Source organism: Ptiloglossa arizonensis, chromosome 3 (assembly GCF_051014685.1).
Source record: "Ptiloglossa arizonensis isolate GNS036 chromosome 3, iyPtiAriz1_principal, whole genome shotgun sequence".
NCBI lineage: Eukaryota > Metazoa > Arthropoda > Insecta > Hymenoptera > Colletidae > Ptiloglossa > Ptiloglossa arizonensis.
Genome location: NC_135050.1, coordinates 2,602,713 through 2,621,619, shown reverse-complemented (window position 1 = coordinate 2,621,619; position 18,907 = coordinate 2,602,713). Strand labels below are relative to the sequence as shown.

Below are 18,907 nucleotides of genomic sequence, written 5' to 3'. Positions count from 1 at the left end.
TATTGTTCTGCCTAAGCACAATAGTATTAAATGTGCTGTAAGATTCATCAGACTTTGTAGTACACTTACATACCTATTTATATAACAATCATGTGATGACAAGTAATATATATAAATGTTTTACAAAGTTAATCGTTTATAAATATGTAAAACAAAATTCGCTATGTTAGAGGAGACCATTGTTAGTTAGAAATTGTGCCCTGGAAATTTTTTTGTGCTATTTTATACATTAACCTTTAGAGTACCTGCAGCATAATAGTTTCATTTTTTTTTTAATAGCGTGATGTGGTGTCAGGGCCGTAATAAGTATGGCGTGAAATCAATAATGTATATATATAAATAAACACACATGTACATACATCTACACACGGGCGCACGCCCGCGCAAGTTTGTAGCAGTAACATTGTGCTAGCAGATGGGATTAGTTAACTCGTAGCACCGTTGAGAAAATGTTGCATTTATTAAACTTTAAACTTGAATTTTTTCAAAATCGTTTGTTATTTAAGTTTATTTAAAATAGTGATGGTAATGCACAGCTTCTCATAACAGTCTTACGCGATACTAAAAGATATGAAAGTTTTGTTATTTTTATATTAAAAATTTTTTTATTATAAAGGATATTTTTAAAGTAAAAATAAAATTAAAGCTCCAGACCTTGGATCGAAATAAATATTCCGAAGATTGCCTTTTATTTGATCTTATAAATGAATATTCCAAAATTTGCGAATTATTATAAAAACTTGTCTTTTATTTTCAACACGGAAGTATTTTCTGACAAAATTCCTACAAATAATGTACCTTTTCCTATTTCAACGTGCATTTAATACTTGTTCGATGTGATTGAAATTTGCTATTCATGACAGACCTAGTGCATTGTATTAAAAGGAAAAGTCTCTATTTCCTAATTAAATATTTTACCAGATTATGATGAATATTTTCACCCTTAATTTTCCTTTTCTGCAGTGCGTTATAATGGGGAAAATAGATACAATTGTGAGAAAAAAGTTTCGTATACTTATCCACAATAACACAGTAGTCGAAACGCGCTTGACTGATCCATGACGCAAAGTGCATCGCAACTGTACGCATTAATAATCCTTTCATTTTTTATGAATTTACCAAATTTGTGATTAACATTAAAGAAATATTGTCACCGTTTATTTAATTTAAGAAAGCCACTTCGATTATTTGAGTTCGGTACTTAACCCAGATTTGTTGCACACGTGTTTGAGGTCGCAGATGCCATTATACCCTTTGCTTTTTCCAAGTAAAGTCAATTTGGATGATAAAAATTCGAAATATATAAAAAAATTATGGCTAAAAAAACTGAAGACATGAAGGAGTGGAGTATCGCTAGACTGGGAATTTCTCTTCTTTTGAATAATAAAACTGAGGAAGCTGAAGTCTTATTTACCAGATACCCGCATAGTTTTCATATAAAGGCCGGTCGCTGCTTCGTTTTATTCATGGTATGTGAGTAACGTCTTATAATTATTATAATTTTTTAAAGTAAGAGTAGAAAATTGTTGATTATATTTAATTTTATTTTAAATAATGAATCTTGCAAGTAGTGGAATAACATTCACATAATCGCATATTCGCATATTGTTCATCGTGTACTATCATGTACACACTGACAATATATTGACTGTAAATCTATTTAAGTATTTGTCGTAATTATGGTTTTTAATATGCAATGGTAATGAAGATTTTCTTAAAACATATGCCACAATATTCATTTTAGCCTTGAAATTCACTGTCAATTAGTTTTTTATTTCTATGCATTCAACACAATAAAAGGGTGAATGTATGTTCTATACTTTTCAAATAAACAGTTCTTTAAAAAATATTGTTAAACTTTTAGCTAAGCAAATTGTACAACAGATCTGATAGAGAAGTGTTTCCCTAACTTTGTCTCTCATTACTGTATAATAAATCACACAGTTTGCTTAAATCATCTTTTTTATGGTTAATAGAGGAAGAAAATGGCAAAGGAAAAAATTAAACGGTTTAATGATTTGTATTACTAATATTTTAATAAAACTTTGTATTACATCACTTTTTTCACACATGTAATGATGTACCTGCAGGGTCAAATTATACTATTTTCTTAAATAAAACTATATATTTTTTTATAAAGAACGATCCTGCTATTCTTCATATAAAAGTATTAAGGTGTTGGTATTGAAAAGTGAAAATTTACAAAATACTTGAAAAAGAGACGTGTTTTATTTAAAAAAGTAATGTTATAGGAAATTGGGTATTATTAAACTGTTGAATTTGTTCCTGTTCTACTTTTTCCTATGGCCAATCATAAATGAAATATGACCAGATTAAATTACATGTCCCATCTTGCAAAATAAACATACAGTTTAAAAATACTCTGATGATTTTTAAGTGGTCATAGAAATTAATATTCTTGAATAAATTTTTAGAATGCTTTAATGACATTTGAAGATGACAAACTTCAACAAACCATTCTGTTGCTAAAAGATATGGAAAGAGAATGTGCAAGCGATATAGGATGGCTGAAGTCCATGAAGAGTAAAGTCTTCAAAGCAGAAGAAACAGGCGTAATTACTCTTACTTGTATTAAGTTGTATTTCTGATAAAATTTATTTATTTCTATTTTGAACTAAAATGCTTAAAATATAGCTAATGTGACAAATGCTGATTAAAGAATGAATCTTGTAGAAAGACTATGTCAATAGACTGGAAAGACAAATAGTTTTAGCAGACTCACAGGTTTGTTCAGCTATATTAACATTACTACAACAAGAACTTACTGGATACGTGCGTGGTGGTTGGATGTTACGTAAAGCCTGGCGAGTTTATCAACATGCACACACGCAAATCTCGCAGTTATATCAACGCACATTTGGGGCAAATCCGTCAGGTATGCAACTTCATTTAATCGTTATTTATCAATGCTATTAATCTATGCTCCAATGTACTCTGTTGGCTTCAATTGTTTTGTATTATATAGAGCACAACCATAACAATTTGTTGTTTAAGGTATGGTTGTAATTTAATTTTAAATCTGAATATGCATTTTTTACCTTACTATTTTTATTTAAAAAAAAAAGAAAAAAAAACAATTTTATACATTTTTCCTTTTCTCTTTCTTGTCTCCATTAGGTGTTAGAGTAATACTTGAAATTAATTGATTTTCAATGTGTATTCCATATTCTTATCCGTGAGTAGCAGAGAAATTCATATAAATATTTAAAGATATTTTTAACGAATAGGTTAATAAATCAAGATAAAAACCTAATGTATATCAAAGTACAGTAAAGTCTCGGGGCTCAAACGTTACATATTGAGAAGAGAAGAGAGCATTTTTTTCCTTTGCTGGCAACGTTGAATCTAGAAAAGGACAATGAGCAAAAAGAAAGAGACAGGACGAGTGTTCGAGGTAGCCGGCAGAAATCAAAGGTGCATCGGCGAGACTCGCTCATTTAATTATACAATTTTTTTATTATTCATTACTTTTTAACGAAAATTTTAATATCATATTAATGGCTTTTTCTTGAATAAAATAAGACCAAATTATGTAATTTGAACTATGTTTATATGTTAAATTAGTAAAAATAGTTATTAAATAATTAAATATAATCTTAATAATATCATTAAATATTATTTTATTTTAATCAGAAAAGTGTCATAAATATGAGAATGAAATTTTTATTGAAAAACAATTTATTATTAATAATAAAGTTTTACTATTGTATTAGTATTACATATTTACCGACATATATCTATATCGACTTTATTCTTCTCTGGTGTGTACTTGAGGTTTGTTTACATTTCCATACAAAGTAGAACAAAAAAAATTTTTGATTTCTATTGTTGCTTCGAAGCTAAAATTCCTTTCTTCTTCACTGTTTAAGTAACACTAAACATAACTTCTCTTCTCTTTAAGTAACATTAGAGATGTCTTATTTCTACCATAATCGTGAAAAAATCTATTGAAATATATACAGTGGTTTGCATTGAAAATTATCCAGCATCATCTTTTTTCTAGTTTTGTTTATAAAATATTTTTTAGAAAATATCACATGTAGATAATATTTAACCCTTTGCACTCGAAGTTTTTTTTGAGTCATATTACCAGCAACTCGAAGCCATTTGAGTGAAAAGATCATATTCACATGTAAGTTCATGATATACGCATTGAAAGAAAAGTCATCGTTGTATGTTATTATTTTTTTAATTGTTTATGGATACAAATGTTAGGATATATAAAAAAAATTATAAAATTATTACATTTTGTAATCTTCCAAAGTGTGATACCTCTCGAAGCAATTGCCAATATGTAATCTTGGCTTCTCTAGACAGGTATCACAAAAATAATGGGTCTGCCGTCTTTCGCCTGGAATTTTTCTATTCGAACACACTACACAATCTTTCTTGGTTCCAGAACGTATAATATGTAGGTGGTTGTTGAGTCTGGCCTCCGTATTTGGTGTGTAACTGTATTCTCGAGATGTGCTGTTTTGTCGGAAATTCCCAATCAATTGGTCCACCAACAATTTTACAAACTTCAAGTGTGTCATTGGTTTTTCATTATTTATTTTTTTAACAGAAGTGTACAATATATATGCATTTACTGTACACATTTCCATCCCCCAAAAAAATAGTTTTCTCCACCATTTCAGGGATTTTCTCAGAAAACAATATGTTGCAGCATATTGGTCGGCCCGATCTACTCCACGCATATTTTTTGTGTAATCGATAACAATTTTAGGTTTTTGTATTCTGACCAATTCACCACCACGTACTCTTCTATCAACCGATGTCAAACCCGCTTCATTACGAGTACTTAACAAAGTGACAATCCTTTTGTCCTTCCATGCGAGAACTAGGGTTTTGCCTTTTCTGTAAGCCACTGTTTTCCTGTCTCTTACAAATTGCGGTTTTTTTATTGTCGTTGGTAAATATTTCCTATTTGTTTTGATTGTGCCGGTGAGGAAACAATTCATTTTTAGCAGTTCTTCAGCAAGGGGTATGCTTGTATAATACCTGTCGGTATACATACGATAACCTTTAGCATTAGGAACATTGTCCAATAGTTTTCTGTACAGGTCTAAAGGAATTCTGGAACTGACAGGCAGATCAGGTCTTATGAGATTTTCAGAAGTAATACTGCCGTAATAAGGCAAAACCGAATAAACATAACCGGTAGTTGAGTCGGCCAGAACGTAAATTCTAATTCCCCATTTAGTGGGTTTAGCTGGATTATATGTCATAAAACATATTTTCCCCTTAAATTTTATAACGGATTCATCAACGCAAATCGACTGATACGGTATAAAATGTTCGGAAAATTTTGAGTTGATGTATTGTAAAAAGTTATTAGCTTTTTGAATGCGAGTCCTTAAGCACGTATTTCTGCCTACTGGTGCATTTTTGTGTAAATGAAGCATCCAAAATATTTGCTGGAATCTATCTCGGGTAAATACGTCTGAAAAGAATGGAATTTTACTGGTGAACTTGGTACACCAATATTCCTGGAGATTTGCAACCGGCATGGTTCCCATATTCAAGATCACTCCGATGAAGGCCAGAAATTCTTTCCGATTAACATCACTCCATGTATTCCATATTGATCTCCTTGACAATTGCCTTCCACGCAGTCTTGAATTTGCGTAATCATTTGTCTCTTTTATTATGGAATCAATCAATGTATCCGTAAAATATAATTGAAAAAAATCGAACGGTTCTTTTATATCGTTGGAAATTTGTGGTCCGGCAATTCGAGGTGAAATATCGAAATCCATAGGAGATGGAATATTATCCACTTCCGAAACATCCATCCATTCGTCATTTCCAGTTGAATCTGTTGTGTCTTCTACATTTCCTTCTGTATCACTTTCAAATCCCTCAATATCACTTTCAATTCTCGGTATGTGTCGTCGTACTGCAGGAAATATATCACTATCATTAGAATCGGATTCATGGCTTAGTTCAATATTGTCTGCTTCATCACGGCCAAGAGCGTCTATGTTATTTCTGTAATGTTCACCATGAACTTCAAATTCTAATTCGTCGCTACTACTTTCAATATCACTATAATTTTCACAAATTTTTCTTTTATTTGCCATATCGGGGATATAAATATGAATTCAAAATATAAAAACAACAGATAAACTAGAATCTGATATACACTCTACTGCTGAATAACACGACTTAACTCACTTGCATCCAAGTGCGGAATGCGGAATGTTGCTCAAACCGCGATTGTGTGCTGTTATCGAGAGCATAACAATCTGCGAGCCGCGACCGTCATTTGTCACCAACAGCGAAATATCCTATAACTAATTTTTACGATTTGTTTTTGTTCTCATGTTAAAAACTGAAAATTATTTCCATTGTCTCCGTAGCGGAGCCCTCGAGTTTGAAGACAAATTTTAAATGGCTCCGCTCCGGAGCCCTCGAGTGCAAAGGGTTAATAGCTCTTTTTTATACATGTCATTGAAGACATGGATTTTCATTCGTTTTTTCATAGAAAACTATATATATTTTTTTACATATAATCATTATATAAACTACTTAGAATATTTATGTACAAGTTATAGCAATCATATGTGTCTAAAAAGTATCCTATAAACAAAACTAAAAAGAAAATAATGCTGGACGATTTTCAGTATGAGTCACTGTATAACGAGACAATACTGTATTTTCCTTGTAATAAAAGAAAACATGATTTTCTCGGGATAAAAGCATTCATAATAAATATTTGTACATATTTTTAGATTGAGCCATAAGTAATTGTCAACTTTTTATTCAAAATATATTTCTATATTTTTTGCATCTATAAATTTTTTAATCTAAATTATAAAATTAATTCATAGATAATCTTTATCAGTTTAATCAATGTATAAAGTAACGTAATTTAAAAGATATTAATTAATTCTTATGTCTCTTTCTGCGACATGTTCATGAACATGTAATGTCGCAGAAGGAGGTTACGGTCATCCAGTTTCTCTTGCTAACAAGTATGGTTTTAATCGCGCTTGGCAGTGAGAGATCCCCCAATTATCCCCACCAGGACATGGTGCTCACACACCCAGACGTGGTACACCTCCAAAGTATGCTGGACTATGTTCTGGTCTCCGGAGCAGTGCCAGTAGCGCGTTATCGCTTCTTTTCCTGTACAAGTATCGTCCGAAGCAACCATGTTCGGACAGTACCTGCACCATTCGGTAGATGAGTCTACCAAAACTTCTGTCTGGTTACTCCAGCAGGACTAGTCAAACAGCTTAATGGTGGGCCGCTGATTGATCCCAGATATTTCATCTGGGACTTCACCGCGACGCTAGTTTCACTTATCTGGATCAGGGAAGTTGGCGGTTTCCGACGAGCGCTTTTGGAGCGCTATCTCTAAATCAATCTCTACACTGTCTTCGACTCGCCAAACGTATCCCGCACAACGGCTTTCGATGAACAGGACTAACGCGTGGTCAGCGTTATACGACTCGTAGGACGGTGTCATACCCGAGAATCACAGAGATTCCTAGTATGGACCCCTATGGAACCCCAGAATCAACTCTCTCCGCTCCATCTCGGTCCGGTCTGGCTCTAGATCTATCCATCTACCACGGAGGTAGTCCTCGACTATTGTCCTTATATATGTGGGAACTTCATACTCTTCGAGGGTGTTAAAAGCACTGATGTTTAAAGACACCATAAATGTCATCTCACTCTAGGAGGGTTAGGTTTAGGCCTGACTTTTCCTCCTCATACGTAATTAGGTTCCTCATTTCATTCAACTCGGACCTAAAAAACCTAAGGGTATTAAAAATACGGAAGCTATGTCATGGATAATGTTCTTTTTAAGAAAAGTCACCTTCGGATTTTGGTAGGGGCACCTATTGCCTCAAAGTTTCATTTACAACAACGATCATTCCTGTTTTCTGGAGACAATTATTATATGGGAGTAACGAAATTACTCCTTTTATATTTACGTAGTGCGACTAATTTGTCAAGCGCTTTCAAGTGAATTAACTATTCTGATTTTGTTGATCGAACGTGGGAATTACTGTACTATTACAGCTACTACCCTACAAAGGCCATAAGTGGCTGATTAAACTTGTGTTTATTATAATACTTCAGATCATATTTAGTAATAATGACAGAAGCACTCGTTAGATGTCCAAATTAGAAATTACTTATGATTCAATCTAATAAATGCAAAGCACTCCTATATAACAATGTTCATAAATTATTATAATAGCGAAATAAAGTGAATTTTCTGATTTTTGTTTATAGTGGAATTGGATACAAGATGCAGCACTCCATCGTGCAACGGATCTTCCTACTCTCTACAAAGTCTCCAGAGTCCAGGTTCTTCGGAATGGTCTATACCGTCTTGCAATGGTTCAACAAGCAATGCAACATCAATATCGTCTTCATCAGGTCTGCGAAGCTCTCTATCAATGTTCTTCTCGCTCACCGGCATCACGTCCGAACAACAGACACCGTAATTGTTGCTTCTTCTTATAAACATTGCGCGTTCCTCTTTATGGGATTCTTTCTCATTATTTTACTTCTATACAAAGTAAACTGCCGCGAATTGTTTCTATTTCTACGATTAAGTGCCACTCGCATATCTATACTCTCCGGAAATATTGAAAATTATACATTCTATGCTCGAATTGCTAACACCTTGACAGGCACATGTTTTGTGTAGAAAATTCAGTCTGTTGCGTTTTTCACGAGAATCCCACTATAGTAGTGGTCAGATGTTCCACGGAAGGTAATGCACAGTGAATAATGTTGTAAAAGATAGAGATTAATTGTAATATGCGATACGGATGTATCCGCTTCCAAAACTGAATTTTTACCTCGGATTCAAGGTGTGGTGCATGTCCACTATATCTCTTCAGTTCGAGCAATCTCTCATCTAAAACACCGAGCACTTGTTTAAATGTCTTTTCAGCAAAAGACATCTGACTGCAAAGAGCTATTTTCGTCACATCTCACATCGAATTTTAACCCATCAGAAATCCATCATTTTTATATTTTTCATTAGATCTTTATGACAGTGTTACCAATAGATTGGTGAGTTTTTTTTTAAGTAAATGAGTCCAAACACAGTCTTATTCGAACTAATTTAATCATGTGTGAAATAAAACACTTCTGAATTTCCCAAATACGCACGCGTTCAAATAAGTGGTTCAGACACCATTTTCATTGAAAAATCCTTACCAATTTCGATAAAGATACAATGAAAAATATGAAAAATTTGCTCACTTACGATGTAACTTATATATTTTTTTATACCAAAGGGTGCACTCTAGAAAATGGTAGAAATATTATTAGAAAGAAACAGAAAGCTAAGTAACATACTGAAAACATAACATAAGATCTAAAGCTTATATAAACGTGCGATTATTTGGGTGAACATTAACTTTTCGGTCGAAAAAGTGAAATAATGCACTGGTGGTAATAAACAGTGACTGTCAAAGTGTTAAGTTTCGACGATGACACACTAAATAAACTAATTATTTTGTAAATTTGTTATTGTTTTGGTTGGTAGTGAGTTTACATGCTTTTCATTGAAAGTTAATAAAGGTGAAAAGGTTATATTTTACAGCTTTGTGGAACCTACCGAGGTCTCCCGATTGATGTCAGCAGTTAGCTTCGGTTATGGGATTTATCAACTATGCGTCAGTTTATTGCCGCCTTCTCTTCTAAAAGTGATCCACTTTTTGGGCTTCGAAGGTGACAGAGAAACCGGGCTTACTGCGCTGATGAACGCACGACTCAGCGAAGATATGCGTGCTCCTCTTGCAACGTAAGTCTTTTTGGATATTGTTACGCCAACATTCCTGTAAGTATCGAGATTCATATTATGGCCATGGTAACCAGTTCAATACGATAGAATCCCGCTTATACAATATATTCCAACCACCTTTAGTCACTCCTATCTATTCTTTTCACCTCTAGATTCACTCGTTGCTAATTGACCATCTTCTTCCATTCATTAACTCAAGGCAACAAACGAAGTAGCAATCTTAAACAGCCATCGATATAACTACTTTGAGTTAGAAAATTTACATTGTGCGATATTTTTCTCAAAATCAACCAGCTTCTGTTTAACACACTTTTTTTAGTAGTTATGTTATAAAGATTCAATATTTTAAATACTTCATATACATTTCTCTCAAAGTGTGCGATACACGCACGAGGAAATTGCGTTTAAAGTTTTGATGGGTCTTATTCATTCAAGGACTTGTCAGGTGCGAACAAGATGTGTATATGTCTGTCCCATACGCGTCTGAGGAGATCGTTCTTAAACGAATAAGACCTGCCATCACTCTAGACGCAATTTCTTCGTGCGCGTATCGTGCGACATGTGTTATTCTCCAATTATTCCAATTTATATTTTCGATATTAAGACATTGCTACATTATCTGTCATCTGTTGTAGCTTATCTTTACTCTGGTACCACACAATCGTTCGCCCATTTTTCGCTCTTGATGGAAGCAACCTGCGAGCTGGTGTAAATGCTGCAAAACAATTAATCGCGGAATGTCATCCGGAGTTCAATAATTCGGCTCTTTTCCTCTTTTTCACTGGTCGAATAGAAAGGCTCGAGGTAAAAATGTCTCTTAACTCTGGCATGACTTCCAACATCGCATATTCCTACATTATTCGTAATGTACAATCGTTTAATTAATTAATATGTTTTTAAAATAAAATTAATTCTTTTGTTCTATTTTGTTTGTATACATACAAGTTTTCCACCTGTAATGGTTAACATCAAAGTTTCGGCGCACGTTTATCTACTTGGTTGACAGCTGAGGTCGTAGTGTAGGCCGCTATTTTTTTTCGCGTAAGTTTGAGCCCTGTTCGGGACATTTTCTCAAAATCAGCAGAAGTCATACCAGGGTGGATGAATTTTACTGCATAAAATCCTTCAGTTGTCACAAATTTCGTAAATTCTTTACGAATTATTTAATTATTGCAGTCGAACGTGAATAGTGCTCTAGAAGCATATGGAAGGGCTGTTGAAGCTTCGAACCAAAGGGAAATAAAGTTGTTATGTTTACACGAAGTGGCTTGGTGTCATCTTATTCGCCTCAGTTATGAAGAGGCTTACCGATCTTTAACGCAATTACGACAACAATCTAGATGGTCGAAAAGCTTTTACGCTTACTTAGGAACTGGTAAACGATATATGCTATTTCAATTTTATTATTCGTTCTCATTAGTTACTTTTGAATCTCTTTGTTCTTCAGTTTGTTGTGGAGCAATTGGTAAATTCGACACCTTGGCTGCGACTTATGGAAAAATTCTTCATTTTGCTACTAGGATGAGCAGAGAGACGCAACTCGGTGTATTTATTTTACGTCGGGCACCTAAACTGGTAGATCAAGAAACTGGACAACCTTATACGATTTTGTATTACAGGTTGTTAGTGTACGAACTACTTTATTTATGGAACGCGATGCCATCTTGTACACCGGAGTCATTACGAGGAATACTTCTAGGTAATAAGAAATAAGTAGGTACGAAATATAATTTTTTGAAGACGATACAAGTTTAGATATTCATCCACTGAGGCATGCATTTATTAAAATAATCCAAAGGATCTTACAATGAGAAGTCAAAATTTAAAATAAAAGTAAAAATAAATGAAATAAAAAGGATGGACATTTCATTGTAAGTAGTTGTATTGTAGGGAATAGTAATTTAAACTTGTCCAAAATCAAACTGCTTTTCTAAGTCTCCTCAACTTTTCAGCTAGACCTTCATTTTGTCTCCTTTCCACAGCTGGCGATTTTCAATATATTTTTTATGTTCAATCCCTTTTACGATATCAAAAATTATCTGCATTTGACGACTAATCGTATTAAATATATAGCAATTATTTCAATCTTAAGTACAGCTTTTCTATTATTTGTATATCTCTTATTATCTATAGAAGTAATTTACGTCGTGTGCTAATATGTGATAGTGGAAGAACATGAGTATTGGCTTTGGAGACGTATAAATTTCTATTCCCCGGTATAGTATCTTGTTCTTGGTGTAACTTAATAACAAAAGAAAATAAATCAAAAGTGTGCATAACTTTCTTGGTTCAGTATGACCTGCTAGATACGTTGAAAGTATACAGTAACTGAAGGTGACAGTTGATTAAAACAAACATTGAAAAACGTAGACGCAATTCTAAAGAATTCATAAACAGATAATATAAACACTATTTTTTTGTGATTTTATTGTTAGAATGCAAAGGTAATCATTTGGATGAACCAATGATTGGGATAACCAATTTAATTGAAGGAGCAGCTTATTCCTATCTCGGTGACAAAGATGCATCGATCGAGTGTTACCGACATTGCCTAAGGCGACGTAATCCGTCCAATGATGCATATGATCAGCACATTAGTGCATTTGCGCTTTATGAACTTGGAAATGCACTTTGCATCACTAATGTAAGTGAAAGAAGAAGATACACAACTAATATATAATATGATTATCATATTTTAGTGTAGCTTTTCATACAAATCGATAAAGTAAAAAGTGATTCAATTATTAGTGGAATTTCTAATTTAAAAGCACTACCTTTGAATCCACTAGCGAGAGATTCGCTACATAGCAAACCGCATGTGAGCCCGTGAGCAAACCCAGTGTGAAAAGTATTGACAAAACAGACATCGCCCCAAATTGGTCCAATGTGTCGTACTATCATTTCCAATCGAGGGGCTAGATGACCGAAGTGACCTTCAAAATAAAATATAAAAGTCGATAGCGCCGAAAAAGTACAGGATAAATAAAAGATCAATAGGAAATAGCTAGTGATACCAATTGACTATCGATCCGCACTCACTTTTGGTGTATCTTGTTCACTTTTCTCGTGGATGGTTTGCACATGGCTGGGTCTCAGCTTGAGATATAAGAAGTTGATTCTAAGAATTTATGTTCGCTATTATTCTTTATTAAAAATCTCTACATCGTCATTACACGTTTTATAAAGTAGTTATTGTTCTTGTAACAGAACTTATGACAAAACATAAGTTTTATATATATACACACACCTTGTTTCAGAATATTGAGGAAGGGAAGACACTACTTTTACGAGCTCAAAACCAATACAGAGATTACGATTTTGAGAGCCGACTCAACGTGCGAATACATGCTACGTTGAAAAATTTTAACTGACGACGAATGAAAACTTCGAAAACAAGTTTATATTTATTGTACATAGTACCTGTAGTATTCTCGTGATGATAAGTATGCATACCTAATGTTATGATATTTTGTTCTGTGTCATTCCGTCTATATGATTCAACGAAAACGTCCAATATACATCAATGATTTAAATGCGAACATATAAACCTTAATATTGTCACATCATTTTCTTAAAATACGAAGAACTGTACCAAGTGTGTTCTGGTGTTCTATCTGCGCAATGTAGAAGTTGTAAGAATATTAATTATTGATCGCATATAATTATATAAAAGCAAAAAGTATCTAGCCTATTAGTATATGTATATATAATGTTCATAAACCTATATTCACTTTATTATAACATACAGTAAGGTCGTTCACCAGAAACAAAACACCTGAAATATTTGTGTCAATTTTGAAAGTGTGACAAATGTTCTAGTCATCATTTGAACTGTTTAAAGGTGCAAATATACTCACAAAATGTTTTTCTCAAAATTATATCATATTTTTTCAAAATTTTCAAAAATGTCACAGTTTTTTTAAACGAAAGAATATATTTTCAACTCTCACATGTTATAAGTGTCGTTAAAACGAATTCATCGATATACCGCTTAAAATTTAAAAAGAAAGTAGAATTTTTCTTTTGCAGTTGTAGTTGCACCTAATTTAGACTATAAATAAATAATTCTGATTTAATCATTTAGAAATTTCTGAAAGGAATTCTTTTGTACAATTTTCATTTACTTTTTGCACATTTTAAATTACTTGGAAATGTAGCTATGTATTTTTTAAAGAAATATAAACATAACTTTTCATACAAGTATACATGTGTCATTTTTAAAAACTATTGCTACTTAACATAGTCACTAATTATTTACATGATTAATTTTTTACTTAAAATAGAAATCAGCAAATTAATTAAAACTTATTAACTTGACTTATGACTCGTCACGTCATAAGTCATAAGTAAATGAAAGAAATATATCATATGCCATAGTCTTTTGATAAAAAAAAACCTACTAATGTTAAATTTGGTGATTGTACTGCTATTGAAAATGTTGAAATATTAAGTTTTACTTAAACTTGCCGTTTTAAATGGTAATACATGAATTTTGAATTCTGTTTTTCTCAAATTATCGTAATTTTATTTAAAGTCAAAGATGGATATATTATAAATAATTAAATTTGTATCTTCGTCAGCTACAAGAACAGGAATTTTCGTTCTCCTTCGATTACATTAAAATGAGGCAGAACAAAGAGAAAACATAATTTATTGATTTTAACTTGGCATTTAGTATTCGAAAACAGATGCATTAAAAATGAAAGTCAGTTTTCATTAAACAATAGTGACGGACGTCCAAGATTTCGCTCGGTATTGTAACTGCCTGAAGTTTGAAAGTTTTTTGAAACCTATTTAGCGGAACTCAGCCACTAGCTGTACCTTTATTAGGCAAACTGACAGAACCTCGACAAAATTTAAAAGAAATCAACGAACTACAGAGTGTCTATTCTGGTTCTTCAGAAAATCAAATCTGTGATTATGAGGACGATCCGATGAGCGCTCGAAACACGTACTACTGCGCTAATGGAGGAACCTGTCCAGCAGCTATATTAAATTCCTCTCGTTCATCTCCTTGGTACTGTAAATTCATCAAACCATTTGTATTTTGCGTCATTACATCGTTGTTAGGTACGTTTCTTTGCGTTTAACAATAAACAATTGTAAAGTAACTCATAATTGGAACACATTGCATTTGGAAACTGTTTCCACAAATATTTGCTTACTCTTTCACGAATGTTGACATTTGTGTGTCATCTTATGACTAACTATTGATTAATAATTCATGTTTCGTTGTATACTAAATGAATATAGAAAATATTATGCATTTAATATTTATTATAAATTATAATATTATAGAAAAATTTGAATGAACAACCTAGATGTATTTCGTGTGTGTAACAATAATCCCAATTATGGGTTAAGAGTTATTGATAAAAGATTACAAGTGTATAGAGAACATTATTGTAAATTTAACCCTTAATTGCATAGAAAGAAAGTAATTTTACTCATTGCAATAAGTAGATATTGTCTGAGAAATAATTTAAAATTGACAAAAATATGTTGTATAAATATAATAGTAGGTGAGAAACATGTTGATACCTACTAACATTTATATAAATAAAAAATAAATATGTTGCCATTTTGCAACCATATGCATTCAAAGGTTAAAGAAAAGAGTTAGATAATTTGAAATAAAATGTCCTCCATTGAAAATTTCAGCCATGTCTGTGTCTCATCTTTGTGACAAATATTCAGCTAGCAGGACCTTTAAAATAATCAGAGCTGACTTAGTAAATCTCCGATCCCATTTGAATACACTTTCGGTAATTAGTATATCGTTATTAAATATGTTTCTAAACTTTCCAAATTGTATCTTTAAGCGATGTTCACTTAGATGGAAGTAAAGAATGTAATGGAAATGCGAGATGATTTAAAGAGTAAGTTGAAAGAAGTTGGCTACGTGATTCCAAAAATGTCTGAAGCCATTCTCTATTTAAGAAACGAAGTATCCGAGGGTAAAAAAGATATGATGTATCAGTTATAACACTATATGTTTCGTTTTTATCATAATAATTATAATTGACCACTGACCTGAAATAGGAATGGATACTCACACGAAGGCTTTATTAAAAGCCATGTCTCCAGAGAGCGTGAGAGATTTGGTGAAAAGTGAATTGCAAACATATGATGCTGACAAAACTGGAAGAACTGATTTTGCTCTTGGAAGTTCAGGTTTTTCAAAGAGAAAGCTAAGCTTCCATATGTTTGACATTTAATTACAACAAATTTCTTTCCTTTATTTTGGGATATTTAGGTGGTTCAATCCTTTCCACAAGGAATACGGAAACATACTCAGCTGGAGCACCAGTACTGAAACTTTTTGGAATTCCTATTTGCCAACAACAAAACACACCTCAAGCTATAATTCAGGTTGCTAGAAACCATTTCCACTTTAACGATTTGTATTTGTATATACGACAAATGAATCTGCAATCGTAAGATCTATGTTATGTATATACCTATCCATTCGTGATTACATTATTTTTATATTAAAGTGTGTCAAATCACAGTGGATGGATTTGATATACAAAAATTGAAAATGGTTTATACAAATATTTGACTCCATTTATATATGTTTTCGAGTAACAGGCATTTCTGTATGTTATTGTTCTAGCGTTGAGTTCTCAAAAAAATATTTTTTTTGACATCCACCGTGTCTGCATTTCTGTAGTCTGTTACCAATTGAACTAGAAACTATTACAGAACACACATATAAATGTAAAGCTTTTATAGTAAATAGAATTATTATTAAATAACAAAATGTCTGTAATTTAGAAACACTATCAGATAGGACAAATGCCTGGATGAACTCTCCTCATTATTTTTATGTACCTATTTTGCATTTCAAACTTTGCTCAGATATTTTAGTCCACCATGTATTGTAGTTGAGTAATACTATAGATTTTGTACTATAAATACTTGTTAATTATACAGACTGGTGTTCTTCCGGGCGAATGCTGGGCTTTCAAAGGCAGCACTGGCAGCGTTGTTATACAATTACTTGGTTTTGTATATGTTTCTGGCATCAGCCTTGAACACATTTCAGAAATGATATCACCCACAGGAGAAACAAGCACCGCCCCTAAAGATTTTTCTTTTTGGGTAAATTATAGCGAATTTGTTTGTTTATAATACATTTTAAACTTTACTAAAACAATAATTATGGATAATGTAACTTTCATGACATGTGTTTTCTTGAAGTGTTTTTTGTTCATGTAAATTTCAGTTTCACAAAATGGTTCTGATACCTGTTATATTGAGAATCGACTTTTTGGTAATATAAATAAACTGTTTTATCATCGAAAAAATTATAAAAATATTTTATATAGTAGTTTTATGACGACAAGGCTAGAGTTTTCTGAAAATATTGAGATAATCGATCGAATCGGAAGTCTCACTTACACAGTACAATAATTACCGTTTTCAAGTGAAAACATATTACACATTGTCATTAATAATTACACAATAATTACAATCAATAATTACCAAAATATTTTTAAGAAGTTGGTTTTTTTCGTCGTTGATATATTAATGAGGCAACCGGATAATTATCAATTTATATTGTAAAGTAAATTTCAAAAATGTATTACCCGTTTTCAGGGATTAGACTGCGTAGACGATACAAACCCATTTTTCTTTGGCGACTTTACGTACGATAACACTGGTCGTTCTATACAATATTTTGAGATTCAGGTATATCGAGAATCATCAGGTCAATACAGTATGACATTTCTGCAATACGTAAACATTTGTAATTTGCAGAAAGAATCGAAGAAACCATACGAAATAGTCGAATTAAAGGTTCACTCTAATAGCGGTAACAATGAATACACCTGCATTTATCGAATACGGGTTCACGGGACACTACGTCAAAACAATAGATAATTCTATCTTAATGATTTAACGACCTTGAATTAAGAATAAAAATTTCGGCAAGATTTTTGCGACAAAAGAGACTGTCTTCAAGAGAATTCGAAGTTCACTTATCAACGTAGTGTAATTAATAATATAATATTACTTTGGATAGGATTTTCATGCGTATGTATTATGTATACTTTATTAAGTAGTAAATAAAGACATGTTTTTTATATAATTATTCTTTTCATTATTATTTATGTTACGTTCAAATATTTCTTTCGTAGTTTCGTAGCTCTTAATATTTTTCTCACTGCTGAGCGTGGTGAGCCATGCTTAGCAGCGAGAGAAATTATATAACCGTGGTCTACGTATTCACATAATGTCACAGAAGAGGGTTGTGGGGTGGTGGCGCGAACGTGCCAATAGGGGTGGTTAAGACTCCCTAGCAAGTTACTCTTGCTGCCGCTACCTCTCTCCTAAGTCGTTTACCTTAGGAGAATGGCTGGCTCCTCCCTCACGATCGCCCTTCATGCCCCGATACCAATGAGAGTGGAAGGGGGCGTTTACCACCCTCCTTTCAGTAAAGACGTGGAGCAGGCGCAGACGCCACGGAGTGGGGTATGTTATGTTCGAAGTTTCAATGAGTATAAGCGGATTTATATTATTTTTAATAAATACAAATTAGTTCTTTTCGCTGTAAATAATTTTCAAAATATCAATAATTATTGTGCATATTAAATTATATTCATTTTTTCATTATGAACAGCTTATTGAATCAACGGTAATACCTAAACCGTAAGCAAATTATTCTGTTTATGAATTCTTGACGCATTATTGGGAGCCTATGCCGATGTATTTTGCTATGAATTCGTTCTCACTCGAATTTAGGTTCACCGCCACCGATCTTCGTCATCGTCTTCGGCCAATGGCGCGTCTTGCTTATGATCGCAGGAGGGGCAACGAACTATGGGCGGAGCGTTGATGTAAACAACTTGTGCCTTCTTTTCGCAGCAGAATAATATATCGTGCTATAAAAGTTACGAAGCTTATACATTTTACCTCAGTGGTTCTTGGTGTTGGCTAGGTACCAATTGGTCTAAAGTCTCTGATAATAAAAATCCTGGACTTCGCAGCCGCTAAAACCCGGTTCGTAGTATTTGTATCGTAATTTGGAAACGTGTATTATTTACACCTATTTGGAATTTTCTCACCGATGCGCGTTGACAACGCAACGCTACTGTCACTGTT

At 33.0% G+C, this 18,907-nt stretch overlaps 2 protein-coding genes across 2 annotated transcripts; both read left to right on the top strand.

The window, feature by feature from the left end:
• The first annotated feature begins 90 nt into the window (after positions 1-90).
• Positions 91-17,888, top strand: LOC143143998 (tetratricopeptide repeat protein 39C). The gene is given in 16 exon segments (XM_076305921.1): positions 91-1,469; positions 2,436-2,573; positions 2,695-2,896; positions 8,272-8,482; positions 9,599-9,799; positions 10,435-10,603; positions 10,976-11,174; positions 11,247-11,516; positions 14,702-14,869; positions 15,461-15,564; positions 15,636-15,756; positions 15,842-15,973; positions 16,056-16,171; positions 16,736-16,903; positions 17,402-17,494; positions 17,564-17,888. Coding segments are annotated over 16 exon segments (2,571 nt in total). The 5' UTR covers positions 91-1,313; the 3' UTR covers positions 17,687-17,888.
• Positions 11,374-13,809, top strand: LOC143143997 (tetratricopeptide repeat protein 39C-like). The gene is made up of 3 exons (XM_076305920.1): positions 11,374-11,512; positions 12,235-12,443; positions 13,057-13,809. Exons 2-3 carry the CDS (start codon positions 12,264-12,266, stop codon positions 13,168-13,170), a joined length of 294 nt encoding a protein of 97 aa, XP_076162035.1. The 5' UTR covers positions 11,374-11,512; positions 12,235-12,263; the 3' UTR covers positions 13,171-13,809.
• Positions 17,889-18,907: the final 1,019 nt, after the last annotated feature.